The sequence below is a fragment of the Bidens hawaiensis genome, unplaced genomic scaffold (genome assembly GCF_021521415.1).
Source record: "Bidens hawaiensis isolate Kalapana, Puna unplaced genomic scaffold, B.hawaiensis_p1.1 tig00031411_1, whole genome shotgun sequence".
Classification (NCBI taxonomy): domain Eukaryota; kingdom Viridiplantae; phylum Streptophyta; class Magnoliopsida; order Asterales; family Asteraceae; genus Bidens; species Bidens hawaiensis.
In genome coordinates this window covers 43715-65391 of record NW_027495279.1, presented here as the reverse complement: position 1 = coordinate 65391, position 21677 = coordinate 43715, and the positions used below count along the sequence as shown (strand labels likewise).

Here is a 21677-nt window from a genome sequence, read left to right as displayed (position 1 = left end):
TTAAAGAAAATAAGATAGAAAGGTTGGAAGAATACCTGATGCGTCGGATGAAGGTGTGTATATAATCAAAGATATAGGGCGGCATATATAGACGGTTATAATTAACCTTGGGGGATACATGGTAAATATTCTGGCAAAACCGTCCCATCTATCAGTTTTCACAGTGATTTTGAATTTCAAAATGACAGCTGTTTTCCACAATCACCCGCCATTTTGGGGGCAATTGTTAGGTCTTGATTTTTATACTGAGGATTCTTTATCCTTGACTGTCTTATGGATAGTTTATCCTTGAAATGTACATCAGGATATAAAGGATCGACGATCCTCGGTATTACTTATTTACTAATGATTGCATTTAGTATGGTGATGTGTTAGACAGGTATAGCAACTTTAAAGATGTACTTGTACGAGTTATCCTCACGGAACATCCTATAGCTGGAATATGGATCCAGGATCCTACCTCAATGAAGCTATTAATAGATGAATTCATATGAAGATAAACGTGCAAATATCAACAATGGCTATGTGACTCATTCTTCCGCTTATTTCGCTACTGGGTGGCTATTGGCACGTGGTCAAAGGTCGTGGAACGGCTAAGTGGAGGACTTCCGGATAGATAGGAAATATTGTTATTGTTATTATCTTATTTAAACGAGGTTTGATCGAGTAGGAAAACACATGTACTGACACACACACTAGAGCAGAAGCAAATACTCTCTCTATACACTAGCTTTCTTTGTAATCTCGATCATATACTCCACAAATACTTGTAATCACATTTTTATTCATTAATAAACTTGACGGTGATAGTTTTCACCGTCCGGGGGTTTTTTGTGCCGGAGACCACGATAACCACATACTCATCGACCAAAGGTTACCTTGTTGATCATTGACTAAAGTGCTACGACCAAAGATTATTCTATTAATCCTTGACCGGAGTTATTTTACCAACGATTACCTCGATAAGTTTTGACCGAAGTAAGACTATCGTGATTAAGGGCTTTTTCCCTCGTGATCAAACCATTGTGTTCACCGACATTACGTTTATACGCTTGTCATTATCGAGTTAGCACCTTACCTCACATAATAGATTTGGATACTTGATCCTTTGTAGATTTTTGTCCAAAACAACATTCAAATACAATCGCAAAAAATAATATAAAGAAAGTTAATTGAATGTTTATGAGTCCCCTTGGTGACACCGTTATCGTAAAAAAAAATCAACCACAAAGTAAAAATAAAATTAGAAATAAAAATATATATATGTCAAAATTTGAGAAATTTTAAAATGACTTAATAATTTGATTAATTTTAATTTATTAGAAAGTATTAAAATCCCGTAAACTTATCCATGGTTGCAAAAGTCGCTAGGCGCTCCCAGGGTAGTCGACTGAGGAGTTGCGATTGCTCGGTGTAACATCCTACTTTTGAAAATAATAAATAAAAGAATTTCGTTTGCTTAATGGTGTGCTAGTATTTAGTTAAGTTAAATAAAAATAATAGAGTGTGGGCTTTGACAATAAAAGATAGAATAAAGGATGTTGATGTGCCTTAGGTCATTGGGCTTAGGGGTATATAACACCCTTAAACCTCCCTACAGCCATCATTCCACCAATCTTGTTTCCCTACACACTCAAAAACACACACAAACACTTCTCTTTCATTTCAGCTCATATCCGAATCTGAACCAAGAAGAGTTTGTGCTAGATCTTCGTCAAACAACAAAAAACGCGTCTAGATTCACGTGTTGAATCAGACCTGAAGCAAGAAGTGACCGAAAAAGGTGCGTTTTTTGTTAAATGTTAAGTTTTTGAGGTCAGTTTGCCCTAAGATTTGATACTAAGGAAAATTGGGCCTTATTATATAAGAAAAATGTAAATTTGAACATAAACAAGTTGTTTGGAATGAAGCGGGACAAACAAGTGACGTTTGGATCGTGTTAGAATGAATAAATGAAGTTATTATGGCCCGGAACTCGTTTTATCAGTAAACCGGGCATGACAGGATGTCATGAAGTGATTAGAATGGAAATACACGAACCATGTTTGATTCGAGTTATGGAGAAACTCGATTAGTTTGGAGGAAGAACGAATCGAATCGAACTAGAAACGAATCGAATTGAATTGGAAGAACAAATCGAATTAGAAACGAATCGAATCGAACCGGAAACAAATCAAATTGGAAATGAATCGAATCGAACTGAAAGTCGATTTGATTGGTTTGAAAACTTGATTCGATTGGTTTAAGAACTTGATTCGATTGGTTTAAACTTCAGTTTTCTGATAAAGTTTTTAGTTATACTTATTATGAAATACACTTTTTACTACAACACATATAATAAAGAATATTATTACATTCAACCCAATTAATCCCCATACTTCAACCAAATGAATACATATTTGTTTTACAATGTAGGTGATAGTGTAACAGTGTAGTTCGAACTAATGTGGTGTAGGTTATTTTTGTGCAGTGTGATAATAGTTTCATTCTACGAGAAATAGTGCAAGAACACAATTATATTCTTAAATAGATGACACATGATTTCTTGTGAAGTGCCGAAAACAACATAGTACTACAAATCTACATTTTAAACACACTGACACAACAACTCATTTTCTAATGCGCAAAAAAAAAACTGCATGGGTGCATGCGAAGAATCAAAGATGACTTTCAAACACATACCCAAATTAGAACAACAGTGAGTCATGTTAAACTAACTGATAACTTATACAAAACTAGGCATACAAATATACCCCTACACAATCAAGACATAAAAATTACACTTTTTTTACAACCAATTTTTTACCAACAAGCAAAACAAACATGATCAATAGCTCAGCCAAGAAAGCTGCACTACCAAGCCAAGAGAAACCACAAAAACATACTTACAGTGTATTTACAAACTACACAACAAGCAGTGTATTTACAAAACTACATTTTAAATAGGGAAAATGACCAAAATGACCGGTTTTTTTTAAAAAACGGTCGACGCTAAAACTAAAGCGGTCGGCCCGACCGTTTAAATTTATACGTGTCAAGATGTGGTTGGTTCAAAAACGGAAGAGTGTCAGATATATTTGTCGGATGTCAAGTCTATTATGGTGGATCCTTCCGTTTAAAAAAGGACCATTTTGGGTTATAATTTTGCTTGAGGGTTAATCTAAGAACTTGTATGGTCAAATAGGCCATTTTGGTCATTTTCCTTTAAAATACGTTAACAAACCAATCCATTTTTTTAATACACAAACTTATGCAACGTAGGGTTTTTTTCTTTATTTTATTTATTTATTTATTTATTTTATAGTGTAAAAACAGTTAACAGTTTTGCAGTGTACGGAAATCATATTACGTGTCTCAGTAAAGCGTTTTTTAATAAAATAATAAGAAAATATAATTTTTGTTAGGTTATGTGTAGTGGTATGTTTACAAATTGGGGGAGTAAGTGATATGTGACGTCTAATTAGCAAAAAAGTAATTTTTATTTTAAAGGTGTAATGGTTTTGTAGTCCATCACATCGCCACGTCATCTTTTTTATTTTTTTATAATTAAATTAAGCAAATAAAAACTCATTAAATTAATAAACAAAAATTCATTAAATTAATTAAATAAAATAATACATTAAAATAAAAAAAATACATCAAACAATAAAAAAAGTTACATACAAAAATAGTAACTTAAGACTCGTCTTCACTTTCGCTGTATTTCCAATCGTGCTAGTCTTCGTCTTCGTCCTCGTCTCCGTCATCGTCTTCGTCTTCAACGGGACGATAATCCCAAAAATGTTGAACCAAATATGCCTTGAGTTGGTTATGTATCTCATTTGATGTGAGCTCGTGAATTTTTTGTGTTCGTTGTTCTTCGGTTGGTTCTGGATATTGTTCGAGAACGCTCCCTCGTACATAGTGTTGACATATTGTTTTGGTCTTGTCTTCTAAAATCATATTATGCAATATGATACACGTATACATGGCATCCCTCATTTTCGCCATCAACCATACACGACAGGGGTTTTTTACACAATGCCAACGTTTTTTTAGATACCCGAAACAACTTTAGATATCCTTTCGCGCAGACTCTTGCTCCTTCTTAAAATAATCTCTTTTTTCTTCGATTGGGTCTTGAAACGTTTTGACGATGATCAAGTACTCTGGATATACCCCATCTCCCAGATAGTATCTGTGACGGCAGGAAGTATTGTTGGCGTAAAATGGTAAGACATGTATGCTACAGCTTATGAAATACTCTAGCACGGGCGACACATTGAGGACGTTTATGTCGTTGTTGGGCACGACAGAGCCAACGTAGGCCGACTAAACCCAAAGAATTTGTGAACAGGTGGTTTGAAGACTAACCATTGGCACTCCATGGTCACCACGAGTGTATTGACCTCGTCATGCGGTTGGACAATTGTCCCACTCCTAATGCATGCAATATATACTCCCGGTCACGCCAAAGAAAATGTTTACTTTCGTGTACATCGTATATGTTACTTAGGTCATTTGAAGCCGGAATCCTCAGGTAACGTGGACCGTATAATTGTATTATTCCTATATAAATAAGTGATTAAAACAATTTAAATTAAAAACAAGTAGGTTAAAAAGTAATTATTTTAACCATTTAAAATAATTAATTAAAACAAGTAGTTTAAAAAATAATTACTTTAAAACAAATTATGACTAATAGTCTTCCTTGATTCAAATCCGTGATTTACTTTTTAACGATTAATAGGTTCATGACCGAATACAACATAACTAATTGATCCGTGAATTTACAAGTGTGGACCTTATCTTAGGCCAATACACTTTATTAGTTACTAGCTTCATCACGCAAATGATCCATTACGGGTTTTGAACTTCTTCGCAAAACTGGTCTCGATCATATGTGACTTGGCTATCATGAAATAATAGCCTTTTTGCGTGATCCAAGTTCACCATGTAAAAACATACCCATGGGACATGGGTTATTTCATAAAATTGATCCTGGTCTTAATCACGTGAAGCTGATACCGACCTTGATCACGTAAAATTGGTTATGACCCTCATCACGTAAAACTGGCCCGTCATGTAATTTCATGGTTCACACAAAAGTCCAAGGGTCATGCATTATAGGTTTGTGTGATCTAGGTCTTGGTTCTTTTTGCGTGATCCAGGTAAACTTTTAAAACACATGATCTGGTTCAGCTACCGTTTATGTGTGATCCTAGGTTTGACTACTTTATATGTGATCTAATGGAGGAATTGTCCACGTGAGTTTCGAGGGGCATATGTCAAGGGTGATACCAAATGACCGACCATCTCACTTGAAGCGGTTGCGTCAAATGATTTATGGATTTGGCATTCTTATTTTGGTGTTCCTGGCTCAAACAATGACATCACTGTTCTATACATATCACCGTTGTTTCAAAGCGTAACAGATGGTACCGCACATTTCTATCCGTATTTTGTCAACAGGAGATATTACAGACGTGACTACTATCTTGTCGATGGTATCTATCCGCAATGGTCTGTTTTTGTGAAAGCCTTTTCGTTTCCTGTCGAGACCGATGAAAAGGCGTTCAAGAAGTTGCCAGAATCGGCAAGAAAAGATGTCGAGAGAGCTTTCGGTGTCTTAAAGGGTAGACGGTGCATACTTAGTCGACCGGTTCGTGCAATGAAAAAAGCCACGATATCTAGCTTAGTATATGCATGCATCATATTACACAATATGTTAATAAAAGAAGATGGACGTGCAATTTCTCCAGACTGAGTGCTGAATCCTCTTACTCAAGTTCTCGTTCCTAAGAATGTGCAATTAGACTTGCGGGATGAAGATATTCACTATCGGTTGAGATATGATCTAGTTGAAGTTGTAGGTTCTTTAGGTTTTGAATTTCCGGATTCAGACGAGGAGTAGATTGTTTATTGTAACTTTTATTTTTTAATTATAAATTTTAAGTTGTAATATCTTCTAGTAAAATATTGTTTTTAATTTTTAAGTTGTAAAAAAAATAATTAAACCATCACACCACCCCAACTAAAATTCCATCACTAGTGATGGAAAGTGGTGGGATGAGGTGGCACACCCCCATTGGGTGTTGCAAGTGATGGGCTTTGGACCCCCCTTAGCGTAGCCCAATCGAATGTTTAGATCTTCGAGAGTCGTCCGATCTTTGTTGCTTGGTTACTCAAAACGGGAATTATTACTATAGTGGTGCATTTCTCTCTCTACATTTATCTTTGGAAGAAATGAAATGAAGATGGTGGCGACACGAACACCCTCATACTTTGGAATAATAACTTTTCACATCCAATAATCAATAAACCAAATTTAACGAAATTCGGGATGTTACACTATATATATATATATATATATAGAGAGAGAGAGAGAGAGAGAGAGCAATGTTATAATAAGAAGTAGATTTTTCCTAAAAAGTGTAGTAAGTGTGTTTTCATCATTAGATCTAACAAAACACACCGCACAATAAACAAAATTTCCATATCCACCGTCAGATCAACATATCTAACGCACCAGATTACTTCTTACACTTCTTATTATAACCCCACCATATATATATATAGATATAGATATAGATATAGATATCGTGTTTTAGTCAATACAAGTATAGCTAACGTAAAAATCTTGTGAATAAAAATAAATGAAGTGATATTGATAGAACCCCGAAACTTGATTGAATAAAATAAACATGAACAAGGATAGTTGACCCAATTCGAGATGGGCTATTCTTCAATTAATCTAATTCAAGAAGGATTAAATCTCCATTACAAGGGTTTTAACAAAGTAAATTCATAAACATAATAATCGATGTCCTATAAACCAGAACAACGACATATATATAAACTAGGAAGGTGGCGTAAACCCTGATAAATGTGCATTTATTATCTAAACCTTGGCCCTTCATCTTCCCACTACCCTATATCCTATTAAATGCATTAACCCATTTGATCTAGCCTCTTAACCCACCCATATCGAAGCTGGGTATGTATCAATACATCCCGCCCGTACAATCGACTTACCCTCAAGTCGAGAATCTAATAGTTGTTGTACCAAGCAATCATCCATTCAATTGTAGCTTAACCGGCTCCATGGACCCAACAACGAACTGGAGCTGATTGAAAGTCCTAACGATGGTTTAGTATAAAATAAAGATGGAGATCAATTTCCCATTCTTTAGTAATATGTATGAACACTATTGATATTGTCTGGACTTGAATCCGTGCGGTTTTCAGTATTGATCAACAGTTGTAAGCAGTTGCCTCTCCCTTAGGACTGCTGCAACCAGAACCCAAAAACTTAGGTGACAGTGTTTCAGAACATCGATCTAGGGTTTTTAGTGAATTGGTACTCAAGCGATATTGAGCTTTCTCCAAATCATCCAGATAGCTCCGTGTGTTTCCACTTCTTAACATGTCTGGATCATTCCATCCATCATGTCTAGCCCATTTACCATCCTCATCGGCTCGCGAATTTATGTAAGCGGGAGGTAAATTGGTATGCCACCACTTCACGAGATTCTGAGGCTTTTCAAAATCTCCTACCTTTAGTTGAACACCCTTTCCAATCTTCAGTTGACACCGTCATCGATCTTCAATTGATCACTCAAGACATGCTCAAATCGATCTTCGTTATCACTAAGGTCGTCGCCAGAAACTTCTTTTTTGACTAGATGTTGATTGTTGCACCTAGAAGATGTTCCATATAACAAAGTCTTGAGCGTTGCCACATCATCCTTCAAAGATACCAGGATGTCTAATTTGAACTTCAATGCGCTCTAAAGAAGTTGGGTTTGTAGCAATACATCCCACCCGGACCAATGACTTGTCCTCAAGTCGACAATTCAGTTTTTGTTTATTGTTGTGCTAAGAAATCAACCATTCAATTGTAGGCTGACCCACATTGTAGACCCATCCACAAACTAAAGTAGATCGTGATTCGTGAAGGCCTTGCAAATTCCTTGTCTTTTGCATCTGGACCCCATCTAAATGACTGTTTGATAGCGTGTTTGATTTAAGCCATTTCCTCCTTATCATGTGTGTCCCCTTCAATTACAGGTGCCTGGTCAGAGTTGGTATTCCCTTCCTCTCCCCCCGGATCCAACAGTTTACATGTTAGGAATTGCCCGTGTTTCTAAGAATCAGATTTGCGTGAAGGGATTTTGTGAGTGGATTGTGATGAATAAGGTTTGATCGGTGAATCAGGTTTATCAGATTTAATTTCCAGAATCTGATGGTGGCCCTTCCAGCTATCAGAGTTGGCCATCTCATCTTTCTTGTCAGCCATTAAGCGATCCTCTGCCACTATGTTCTTCTAATCCTCATCTGATTTTTCATAGTAGCGCCCATCTCCGATCATCGGAGTCATGATTGCTGCAATATCATCCTTCATATGTGCTTAGATGGCGTCATGGCTGATAATTAGGTAAAGATAACCAAATTCCGGGTTGTAAGTGCCATTCGAGTTTCCTGGCAATGGAACCAAATGATAGAACCACGAAACTTGATTGAATAAAATAAACAAGAACAATGATATTTGCCTCGATTCGAGATGAGCTATTCTTCAATTAATCCAATTAGAGAAGGATTAGAACTCCATTACAATGATTTTAACCAAGTAAATTCATAAACATAATCATCGATATCCTATAAACCAGAACAACCACATATGTATAAACTAGGACGGTGGCATAAACCCTGATAAATGTTTATTTATTATCTAAACCTTAGCTCTTCATCTTCCCACTACCCTTTATCCTCATTAACGACATTGACCCATTTGATTTAGCCTCTTGACCACCCATATCGAAGCTTGGTATGCATCATACATGGTGGCAAAGTTTAAATAAAAAAACACTATCGAACTAAACAATTACATTAGTTAAATAAATTAATTACTCTAGTTATATCTAGTTACATAATTAATCCAGTTATACAAATAATTATTATTCTATTTATATGATTAAATAACTACTCTAGTAATGCAAATAATTACGCTAGTCATACATATAGTTATGCAAAACTTCATTAGATTCCAAATAGGTGAATACATAATAAGTCTAATTATACAAATAATTACTCTCGTTTTGCATAATTATTACATTTTTTTATGTGTATTTAGTTGCTTGTTTTATTTGTAGGTACTTATAAAAAACTTAATTATCCTGTTTTTCTTTGTAATATAAGTTGATATAATTGTTTGATTGTTAAGGCTATTTGAACAATATCACACTATATATGTGTTTATACATATGTATATGTATATACGTATACATTGTATACATATATGTATAAGAGGTAGGTTATGCTAAGGGGTTGAGGTTAATGCATCCAACGAAACTAACTTTGTGGCAACGGTAACCACATTAGGCTAATGCACTATTGTATGAGGTGACACACCATTGAAAATACATTACACGCCGTTAAAATAATTATGTTCTAAGAAAGACTTTATTTAAAAGTAATAAAAAATTATACTCAAATTAATGAAAATATTCACTTTTATGATAAAACTTTAAAATAACAATAAATAACGTATAACAAGTTATTTTAAAAATAAGTTAATAACAAAAGAAATTTTTAAAAATAATTTAATAACAAAAGAAGCTCAACAATCAAGACATATAGCTATTGATGAATAACCTAAAAGTCTTATCACACTTTCTAGGAAAATTTTGAGGCTTTTTACATGAACCATGATTACTTAGAAAACAAACATAAATTAATTCCACAATTGATTCAAAAACACCAAAATACAATGTATGTATACACATCTAAAACACAAAAGTTCTTTACCTTCCACAAAGAACTCAAAACATTATACAAGTTTCATATTTCGTATGAAACACTTTTGAACGTACATTGTTCTTATGAAAGATCGTTGCTTTTGAACAAACTCGCCAACAAAATGATTCATAAAAAATGTTCAAGATACAACAATGCGATCCGAGTTTTGGATGCCAAGCTTCACAGCATCATAACCACATGACTTTGTATTTGTTCTTAATCATTATTGTTCCCATTGTGCCCCTTGTTGACGGTCTCATCGTTCCATGATGAGTCAACATCAGGGAGTTGATATTCATCGGGCTTCAGGGCCAGAGCAAAATCAGGTAACGTCGTCGCTGTTTCCATGATTCTACAATCATTTATTTTAATGAATTTAGTAAAAAGTTCAAGCAAAATAAAACACAGTATGAAATAATTAGTCAGAAAAATAACTACTTATGTTTAAATGTATGTTGATGTTAGAAGAGGTGGCGAGAAGGGCGGTTTCAATTCGGGTCGAAATTCACGGGTTTGTGTTTAGTCTAATCGGGTTCAGGTCATCGGGTCAAGCCTGCAAATACGTTTGGCTAAAAAGGTTGTATAGTAACTTAAAATGTGTTTTGTATAGCAACTTGAACTGTTAGGGTATCTTTTATGCCAATATATAAAATTTTTTAAAAATAATATGGCATAGTTTTAGCATAATTGTTTCAAAAAATTTAAATAATATGCAAGCTTACAATGTTAAAGTATATACATGTAAAAAATCAAATAACTTTTAGCTGCACCATATTTGACCCATTGGCACCTACCTCTTTTTGCTAATCCTTTTGGTTTGACCCATATGACCCGTTTGAGATAAAACACAACCCAAATTGCCTCGTTCACAAGTATACTAGTCCAAATTGTGATAAGCACACACACACACACATGTACACACGTACGCATGTAATAGAAAAACATAGAAGATTATAAGTGAATCCAACTCAAGACTTACTTTTCATAAGTATATAAATCTCGGTTGATGCGAACCTTGCTAGAAGTGTCTTTTGTTATTTTTTCAGAGAGATACTTCATAGTTCCCCAAAGAGGTGGATTTCTGCATCAAAATGTACAAATCAAGGCTAGAAAATAACAATATAACATTCATTTCCATAATCAAAACGGTGAAGAAACCGCAACATCATGTTAATTCTACTATTCCAAAAGAATTGTGATCATCGATATCGACAAACTTTATGATTGTTACATACAAATGAAAATTTGAGGTAAGGTTTCACAGACCCTACCAATAGCTATGTTATTTGTAGGATTTACTGGGTACAGTTGTTGTAATAGAATAATATGGACTAATTAGCTTCACAAAATGGGATTTGGATTTTGAATCCTTGTCCATGAAAACTTTATTAGGGATGCCCATGGACTGTCCAAACCGACTGAACACCGCCAACCGAAGCAAGGCGACCAGTTTGGCAAATTTGAGATCCTAATGGTTTGGTTTTGGCGGCTTTAATGGTTCACATTTTTTTTAAACAATTTTCCATCTTATTATAAATTACTATCGGTTGTGTAAACCGAACCGATCTTTAAACCTTTATTTTTCATATATTTTTATGTTTGGAATATATTGTTATGTATATGTATTCGAATCATGAACCATCTTTATGATCTTAATCGCATAATGCAAACTAATGATCTTGAGAAAAAAATAAAAAAACAAATGATCCAAACCACCAAAACAAAACAGTGATCTCTAACGGGTCAAACTAGTACAGTTAAAGAAACTAGCCTAGAAGGAAATGGGTTGAAAATTGCCCAAAATGTAGTTTTAATGCATAAAATCTTTTAACTCAAAAATATAAAATTGTATATTTGACATGCTGATTATTTCTAACTTTTTGGAACTGGTCAAGAAATAAGAGCTTTGACTGGCGTATAAAAGTCAACATTAATAAGAAATAATACCTTGAAATAGGAACTGCTGTATTGAAAGCTTCGCATGCCTTTTTGCTTTCTTTCAGATACTCATCTGCTGCTTGTAAAGCCGATACGGCCATTCCATGTGACTTTTCAGTGTTACCTTCATCAAGAATCAATCCATGATAATAATACGCCGCTGCCTACAAATTGTATAAAAGAAACTTTATTAAATACAATTTATAATATGACCATATATTATGCCCTTCTCTTTCTCCTTACACTCCAAACTCTCATATCCTAATGCAAGTAGGCTTGTAAACAAACCGGACTAACACGAACAACTAAATGAACAATGTTATCTTGTTGTGTTTGTTCGTTGAGAAAATGAGCATGCTCGTGTTCGTTTATGTTTGTTCGTTAACAATATGAACAAACGGTTCACGAACATAAACGAACGAACATAACGGAGCTAAAACCAGTAAAAGGTAATTGTGTACAATGATGTATTGGGCCTAAACAGTTATTAGAACAAGACTAAATTGTAACGGGCCTAATAATTTAAATGAAATAATGAATATACTAATGAGCTTATGAGCCTAAACGAACAAAGTTAAACAAACGCAATGTAAAGAACATAAATGAATGCAAACAAACAAACATATATGGATTCAAATGAACAAACGCTCATGAAGATAAATGGCGAGCGTGACATGTGTTCATGTTTGGTCGTTTAACAAAATGTACATGAATCTATAACATATTTATATTACTATGTAGCCTTTACTGAGTTCCATTTATTTTTAAAAAAATATATAAAGTAAATAAAAAACGTACCTTGGCTTCGATATATTTCCACTTGATATACAACCGATGTTTCTCACCCCAACCATTTGCTAATGGAAGGTTTGTAATATTATCTTGAGCCTGCATAAAAGTTAAAATAATAATGAAAAAGCTAATATTTTAATGTAAAGTCAAAGAAGAGACTTAAAGTCAACTAAGTACCTGTTGCCAATATTTGACCATCTCACAAGCAAGCCTTCGTTTAACTGCAAGTGTGGCTTTGGTACTATCGATTGCAAGTCCAAGTTGTATGTCAACACCCTGATGATTAAAAGTCAACATATAAAAAATCAACCAGTTGTCTTAAATTTGACCCGTTTATATGTAACAGGTCGATTGGGTTAGGCTTTATCTCTAACATGTTGACTGCGTTAAGGTAAGGGATTAACTAGAAACGAAACTAGTTATAAAGATAGAATGGTAAAGTCAAGCGGGTTGAAAGTCAACATTTTAGTCCATTCTTAACGATTCAACAAAACATTTACACCTCTAGTATATTTACAACAGATACCTGTCCTAGTGCTTGAAGGCAGAGTGCTCTCAAAACTCCTTCAGCAAGGTCAACTGGCAGGTCTCTCCTAAAATAATAAAAAAAAATTTACAAAAATAAATTCATATAAAAACACACGACATTAAATAATAGACAAGAATTTAGAAATCTATGAACCTGTGTTCAGAAGGCAATTGTGGAAGTATATGCCTTATTGCACAATCGAGGTATCCGGCTGCTTTTAACAAAATGTCAATTGCAGATCTCCTGCTTTCTGTAATATTAAATAAAATTCCACATGTTATTCAACAAAAATAGGACTTTTGTGATATGAAGTCACAATATTTAAATTTTAATGTTTTAATAAACAGATTTTACCTCTGCTTCTGATTTTATACAAGTGTCAATTAATCAATTTCTGTAAGATATTTATGAAATTGAAAATTATTATATAGCTTATGTAATTATCATGAGAAATTATATATATTTGTATTATGAATATAAAAGAAAATACACTATACACATAAGCAGGATTGACAATCAATACATAAGGTACACATGGCGATCATAATAACCAAACACTAAATGGCCTACAAATTAAAACATGCCATTTGTCCCTGCTCTGTTGACTTTTAATAAACATACACAAAAATCATTCTCCATTATTGATTTACAACCATTAAATATATTATCCAACACATATTATTAATAACACCAATGATTGTTCAATCCAGGTCACCTAAAGTCAACAGGATTAGGAAATGGGTCAAAACGGGTCAGGTGGAATCGGGCCGGGTCGGGTCAGGTTGACCCACAAACACTTCTGTCCAATTTTATAATTTTTATAGAAATAGCTATCGTTTTATACCTTCTGATACTTTAGGCAAATAACCGTCTGTGGACGTTCTCGGGAGAAGCAATAAGTTCGCTTGTGATAATGATAAAGTCGCCATCAAGTGCAGAACAGATAATATTTCATACCAAGCACTATACATTCCTGTTTCCTGATAATTATAATAACAATAATCAGTTTTTCATGTTTAAGCATTGATAACCAGTTTCATATTAGTTGTCAAAAACTCGTTTCACAAAATATTATTATTACACTTACAACCCGTTATATGACCGCCACCGATCTGATATTGACTATTTGATATCACATAATCACTTCCAAAACACACAACTACACGACATCAACAGTTAACAGCCCCCCCCCCCCCCCCCCCCCGGCAGTCCTCCTTTTAAGGTTTTACCCCTTCCTTTAGTGTAACACTTTTATTCTCATTTCACAAAATGTTTTGCTTTATTCTCACATCCTCTAATATCATATCATCTTATTATTATAATTTCAAATAAAATAAGTGCAAGTCAGCATAACCTCCTACACTATTGTCAATTATTTTATTATGATTATTGCCTTACCTCTGACTCATCCTCCTGGTTTATCCATGTAAATTGTACTTTATGTAGTAACGGGCTTCCTGCATCACAACCAATAAAAATACACATCATATGAATAAATTTACATAAAATAACAAGATAGCTTAGATCATGATTTACCATCTTTAACCAGTCCTAGAAGGACAGGTAAATAGTCTTCAAGGGCTTGTAGAAGATCACCTAACGTTGAACCACCTAAAAATAAAATGTTAAAATAAAGTAAATGTAATATTCTTACACCAGAGGAGGGTTCCAGACAGAACACAGTTTTTGTGTTAGAACATTAAGAGCAAAATATATTTATAAAATATTTAAAAAAACAATTAAAATATAAGAAAAATGGTTGAAACGCAAAGTTCATCCCTTTTGAAATAATTTTTTTTTAGTTTAATGATTTTTTATGTACATAACATAAGCATTTGTATGTCAAGAGTAAAATCTTTTCAAAAATATGAACCATTTATAAAAAAAACGATTTAGCTAAGTTCTGTGATAAATGTCACCCTATTACAAATATATAAAAATACTATTAATAATAACCATGTTGAGTAGCATTTCTTCTTCTTGTTCTTGTGATAGTTGGTGCTTCTTGTCCCGCCATCACAACTATACGCGTCCTCAGAGCCGAAAGCCGGTCCACTAAACTTTTTCCCAAATGGTCACCGAGTGCCTCAACAAAATCCACCGGTTTTGGAATCCTCAAACCGGGAACAAAAACCGCCACCTCACCAATGTTTCCAGGCCGCCTCCTCCCACCTGACTCCTTCGGGGTCGACGCAAAGCATCCCATTTTATATTTCTAGATCTTTTATACACCCGCCACCTCGATATTAATTTGGATGATGGTGATCTTCAGTCTTCACAAGTACATCAATTCTATACACAAAAGAATACAAAGAAAACTGATGATAAAAGAGCAATTTTGAAAGATAAAAATCGAAATTTATTACTATAGAGTAGCAAGCCTCATAAATGTTCAACTAAAAAGCATCCGATTAATCACGAGACCGGTGTAAAAACAACATTTTTATTATTTAAGAAAATACCCTTTAGATGTTACTAGCATACAAGTATGAAATAATGTGTGAGTAATATCACAAGAAAGACATGATAAGTGACAGGTGTTTTGCATTGACATATCTCAGCCTCTGCTTTCTGGTACTTGTTCAACAAAAATAAAGGCAACAATAATTGGGAATTTCACATAAATTATTTCAAACATAATGTAAACCAGCATCAATTGATGATCCAAAGTAAACCCATATTATTCTCTTTAATATTAATATTATTATTTTTTAAAAATCTTGTCCACACAATTCTTTAAGCAGGAACTAAAAGTAACAAAAAGGCATAATTTTGATCCACAAATGAGTAATTAGCAAGCAACAACAGCATCTTGACAATAAGTGAAACAAATTATAATAAAAATCCCCAATTTTCAAGAAACCCAAAACAAGTAATAATAATAATCATAATAAATGAATAAGTTGAATTGATACCTTTTAAATGGAACCCATGAGAATTGAGAGGTGGAAAAAATGCAGATGAAATTGGTGGTTGAGGAGGAAATAATAACAATAATAATAATAATAATAAAGAGTTGGATTGGATGACGAATTATTGAAGCAACAGAAAGAAAGAAAGAAGGTGGATGGTGTAATGATTGGATGGAAAGAAGCAAGCAGGCAGCAGGATGAGGAGGAGGTTGATTAGTGTGTAAGAAGTAATGGAATGGAAGACTTGTGTTGTGTTGTGTTGTGTTGTGTTGTGTTGTGTTGTTTGCCTGAAATGGTAAGACAATACTACAACTTGTGTTGGCAATAAAGGATATTTCACACAAACCAAGGGGTCTGGTTGAAACATAATTAATTTGAAGTGAATTAATTTTATATATATATACTTCTACAAATCTATATAATATTATACTTGAAATGTTGATTAGAGCATTTTCATAATTTAGAAAGTGGTGTATGGTGTTATGGGTGAATGAAAGAGAAAATGCAGTATTTTTATGTATATTTGAAAAGTTAATGTAGCACTAAATAATTATTTTTTTTAATATTTATTGAAAGTGATTTTGAGTGAATGAGAGGAAAAATATATAGATAAAAGTATAAGAAAATGGATTATTGAATTGAAAATAAGGGAAAAAATCTAGTGATTTTTAATATAATTTTGGATTTTAATATAGAAGATTGGATGTGAATGCTCTAAGTAGTCTATTTTCTGTTATCTGTATGGTGTGATTGTAATGAAGTGAAGAGAAAATGTTAATGTTTATTAGTAAATTTAGAAATACATTGTTCACACTGCATAACTTTTTCATATTTTCTAAAAGTGATTGTGAATGGATAAAAAAAAGATAATGATAAGATATATAAAAATATAATATTTAATTAGAAATAAGAGATAAAATATAGTGATTTTTATTGTGATTATATGGACGTGGATATAGAATGCATCGTGAATACTCTAAGCATTATATTACAAATCTATATTATATTATATACTTCTTCAAATCTATATAATATTATATGTGAGATGATAATACAAGTTTTGTCATTTGTCGTCCTCGCATTAAACTTCAATCATTTTTAATAAATTTATAATAATATAATCATATTTATCATTTTTAAACTTTATACTTTAAAAGTTATTAATTTAACATTAAGTTTTTATTTTTCTATGAATATATGAATTTTATAATTATCTCATATTGAAACACGGATCCTCTCCCCGGGTGTGGGTCCTAGATCCGATGAGTCAACAGGGTAGGATACGGTTAACTGCCAAACGATATGAACCTAATTGCCTAAAGTCCAGTGACGAAAACCTGCAAAACAGACACCGTGAGGTCGTTACGGGAAGGACAAGAGGGGGGGGGTCTTCCCGTAACCACCCTCCGGCGTGAGAATAAGTACTGTTCTGTAGAAGATAAGCACTTAAGTAAATTGAGAGAGTACAGTGGGAGTGAATGAATACCTCATGATGGTTGAGAGAGTATTTATAGCCGAAGGGTGTGGGAAGGTGATTGGGGCCAGCTGTCCTTTAAGAAGATGCATGCATAACCGTCTGGACACGTGTCCTTATGTGATAGGTTCATCCTATACGTTGCATGTGCATGCATAACAACCTGGACACGTGTCTTTCTCCCATTGACTAATGGGGGAATATTGGCCATGTGCACGGTTATAACGTCCTTGCCACTTGTCATCAATTGACTGGCCGGGGGCTCACGTATTGCCCAAGAAAGCATCTTGGTAAATCTTCTAGAAGGCAATCATGTGCTGACAGCTGTCCCGGAGCATTTACCTCGTGGTTATTTACGCGGAAGGATAGCTCTTCCCGCGGATGACCTTTGAGGGTGCTGTGGTGTTTCCGCATGCGCTATGAGGGTGTTTCTTCCTCAGATGATTATGCAGATGGTTTATATGTCCCACGGGTGACTTATGAGGGACTTCTGATTGACCCGCGGGTAGTCCTTAAGGGTATTTGGGTCTTTTTGGTACCCTACCTCTATAAGTCCCCCCAGTCCAGTGTTTCTTCCGTGTGAAGTATTTTATGCGGGTGAAATTATGGACTTATTGTGGATTTGGGGGTTTTTGACTTGCCAGCTGGTGAAAAATATCTTTTGTTGGTTGTGGATAATGATAAAAAGGACAAGTTGGCCACTCGAAGGCGCGTGTGCATGTGACAGGACGTTTATGATGGCTGTAACTGTACCCGACTGTTCAACTTTTTCCTTTTTTTGAATTTTCCGCGTGTCGTGGCAATTATCTACTGGGTTGCCTTTTCTCTCTCCACTGTCTGTATCCCATCGCATTAATTGCGGTGGGTATAAATACATGGAGTTAACTTCTTTTGGAAGTTTTATCGTCTTTGGATTCTGATTATTTTCCTTCTATCTTTCTTTGAAATTCTTTGCATATTCCTTTGATTTTACTATCGTACCAGACATTTTCCTTTATGACTAGCACGATGGCTGAGGTTGATGGGATAGAAGTACAATGGGACCATGGTGAATACCAAAAGCTTATTGAAACTTATGGTATTCCGTCAAAATGGGAACCGGAGTTCCCATCTGCCGGTTCCATTGCCAGTTTCCCTCCTCCTGGAAAGATGGCATTATATGCCGATTACTTTGTTTTGGGAAACTTCCGTCTTCCTGTCATGAAGTTTTTTATGAAGGTAGTGAAGGCGTTTGGGATTCACTTGTCCCAACTTCATCCCCGTGCTGTCATGCGAATTCGCCATTTCGAGTTCGTATGCATGGCTCAAGGGATGGTACCACGGCTGGACCGTTTCGCTGTTTTCTACAAGATGACCCGTCGGAATGGGTGGTTTTCTTGTCATTCGTCGACTGACAGGGCGTTTGGTCAAGAGGTTGAGACGATATCCAAGGAATGGAAGAGGAAGTTTTTCTGGATATCAGAAAACGTGGTGCCGGACACCATGGTTCGTCGGCCAGGCAACAAGCCATTGATTGATCTTACTCCAGCTGCCCACGAGAACCGTGATTGGGTTCGGAAGCTGACTGTCCCGCTAACACCAATGCGGGTGCTTCCTGAGGAGGCCCTTGTCTGGGCGGGAATGAGCCGTCTATGGCCTGCTCCTGATATGGAGCCTGTTTTCGTCAAACCGAACGGCCGTAAGTTTTATTGGTTTTTCTTTATGTGATCTTCCAAAGTTTCTGTTACTTTAATTCTTACATTTGTTTTTCAGATTTCGGATCTATGCTTAACGCCTTGTATGACGACAATGGGTGTGTTGGGAAAACTATCCGTGACGTTAAGCAAGTGTCTGTCATGGAGAGGAATGCCAAATATTTCCTCTTTCCTGTGAGTGTGCGGGCCAAGCCAGTTGTCTCAGATAATATCTTTGAAACAGGTGCGTACATCTTGAACCCTCCGCCTCTTAATATGCTGACCTCCGATGGGATAATCGTCATTCCAAGTGACGTTTCTAATATTCTTGAGGGGGAAAGCTCAGATGATGCCACTGAAGTTTCATCTATCTCTCATATGTTGGCAGAACTCTACCGGAAGAGGTCCTTCCATGCGTCGCAGGCGAGTGACGCGGGTACTAGCGTCGCGGACGCCGGGAAGGAGCCGAAAACAAAGAAACACCGGACACATCGTCCGAGGAAACCACTACCACCCAGCCTTTCAGAGCGACTGGGGACCGTGACCGGTAAGTTCGTATATGTTAGCTTTTGTTATATAAGACAATGAGATCTGACTTTGATTATGCTATGCAGATCCGTCCATCGTTAAGGGTCACGCGTTTGGTAGGCTATCAACGCCGAAACCAAATGTTGAAAAGCAACCGTTGCCTCCTCCGGAGAAATAAAAAGAGAAGTATGTTACCCCTCCTGTTGGAACGACTGTGGAGGGGTCTAGCGTTCAACCGACGACTACTGGGCCATTAGATTACCTTTTTCAAGGTGGGGATGTTGCTAGTTTTCAACATGATAACCCTGAGGTTACCACTGAGGGCTTCAGGGTTAATGAATCTCCTCTCAGATCCGCCTCTCAATTTTATTCTACTTCTTCGCCTTTTATGTCGGGTGAGGAAGGAGAATTCCATTTTGGACCATCTGTCCATGAGATTGGGGGAGGTTCTTCGCAGAATATTCCCCCGCAGACTTCCTACTCCCCTATCCGTCTTGGGACTTCAAGTTCTCAATTTTTTGGGAATGTTCAATTATAAGACTATGATTTGTTTGTCCCACCTTGGGACATTGTCAATGGGTCGCGAGTTACGGACCCAAAAATTTGTGTGAGTTTTGTCGAACACTGCATGCCACCCGCTGAGATAGCGTGTCAGAAGACTCGCTCCCGACAAGATCTTCATACTAACTTAGCCGTTTCTTTGACTAACAGCTTAGCTTGTAGTCAAGAGATCTTGCAGAAGTGGAGAACAATGGGTGGGAGGCTTGTTTCGGCTTCCGAGGCCGTGAAGGCTGCGGAAAGAGAAGCTGAGGAGCAGTGGAAGGCAGCGGTTGCGGCAAAATGGAAGCAGGTCGATGCCGAGGCTGCACTCAAGCTAGAGAAAGACCGAAGTGCTGCTGCTGCCAAGAGTTGGAAAGAGGCCTATGAAAGGTCTAATGCCACTCTTGAAGCTTCCCGAGCTGAGACTCAAAGGAAGAAGGACGAATTGTCGAGGGCACAGGATGAATTGTCTCAACAAAATGTCCGAATCCAAGAGCTCGAGGAAGCTTTGAAATTGCAAGGGGATCAGGTTGAGTTGAAAGATAATGCGATTGTTGACATGCAGTCTGCGTATGATTCCCTCTTGCAATCTTAAGCTGAGATAGAGAACCGCGCTTCCACCGAAATGCAAGAACTGCGCAACAGGGCGGAACGCGCAGAGCGGGAGAGGCAATATTTCCTTGACCGTGGTGATGTGTTGTAAAACACACTTAATTTCCTTATCGTTTTATCATGATTTAATTACTTTTTAGTTTAATTATTAAGAGGTTTAGCTTGTTTTTGCTTAATTTTACAAATATAGATGTTTACTTGTAGGTTATGAGTTTTAATGAATAAAAGTGGCAAGTTTGAAGACTCTAGGGGCTTATTTGAGCAACTTTGAAGACTACAACTCAAGGCCCGACCCAAGCCCACAAGTTAGAAGCCTTACATGCATAATATATTAATTAAACAAAAAAAAAAAGAACCCTAACAGCCCCAAAATCCCGAAATCAGCATCAACCAGCCATAAAACTTCCGTTTGGCAGCATCTAGGGTTTCAAAGAAAGTCGTTTTTGCATCTGGTGTGACCAAATGAAGAAGAAGGAGGCTTAGGACAACTTGGTACAGCAGCTAGGGACCATATTCATCAAGAAACTCAGCCATATATCTTAAGTATTCATCCATAAACTTTTTGTTCTTGTTCAAGATTCATAACTAGTTAATTTTGATCTTTAACTTGAATTGTTTTGCAAGTAACTTGAAGATTGACTTGTGCTTGATTGAGATTGATTCTTGAATGATTTTAATTATGTTTATGTTGAGTTATATGATGTTTACTTTGATGTATAGCTGCTGTCCAAATATCATGTTCGGCTAAACTTGTTAGTTCTACCTAGGTTAGATGAATATTGTTAGGTTTTAATGAGTAATATGGATTGTTGATTATCATGGCTTGAATTGTTAATGAAAAGTTTGGTTTAATATTGAATTAGGTTGTATTTAGTGGCTGTGAATTTATTAATTACACTCAT

General features: G+C 35.7%; 1 protein-coding gene across 2 annotated transcripts; it reads right to left on the bottom strand.

Annotated features, from left to right (window-relative positions):
• Positions 1-9690: 9690 nt before the first annotated feature.
• Positions 9691-16172, bottom strand: LOC143582020 (uncharacterized). 2 transcript variants are annotated; one of them, XM_077064678.1, is made up of 12 exons: positions 15952-16172; positions 14993-15328; positions 14573-14647; positions 14435-14493; positions 13881-14016; positions 13190-13286; positions 13034-13100; positions 12685-12783; positions 12514-12603; positions 11725-11879; positions 10757-10858; positions 9691-10129 (listed from the first exon to the last, which is right to left on the bottom strand). In XM_077064678.1, exons 2-12 carry the CDS (start codon positions 15240-15242, stop codon positions 9994-9996), a joined length of 1266 nt encoding a protein of 421 aa, XP_076920793.1. In that variant the 5' UTR covers positions 15243-15328; positions 15952-16172; the 3' UTR covers positions 9691-9993. The 2 variants fall into 2 exon arrangements, with proteins under 2 accessions (XP_076920793.1, XP_076920794.1); XM_077064679.1 differs by lacking the exon at positions 15952-16172 and adding an exon at positions 15403-15604.
• Between the last annotated feature and the right edge of the window lie 5505 nt (positions 16173-21677).

Excerpts from the sequence above, each read along its gene's own strand:
- LOC143582020 (XM_077064678.1), bottom strand. The coding sequence starts at position 15,242 with ATGGGATGCTTTGCGTCGACCCCGAAGGAGTCAGGTGGGAGGAGGCGG. Across the intron at positions 12,784-13,033 it reads GCCTTCAAGCACTAGGACAG|GGTGTTGACATACAACTTGG; the intron begins GTATCTGTTGTA and ends TTTAATCATCAG. Across the intron at positions 12,604-12,684 it reads TGGTCAAATATTGGCAACAG|GCTCAAGATAATATTACAAA; the intron begins GTACTTAGTTGA and ends ACTTTTATGCAG.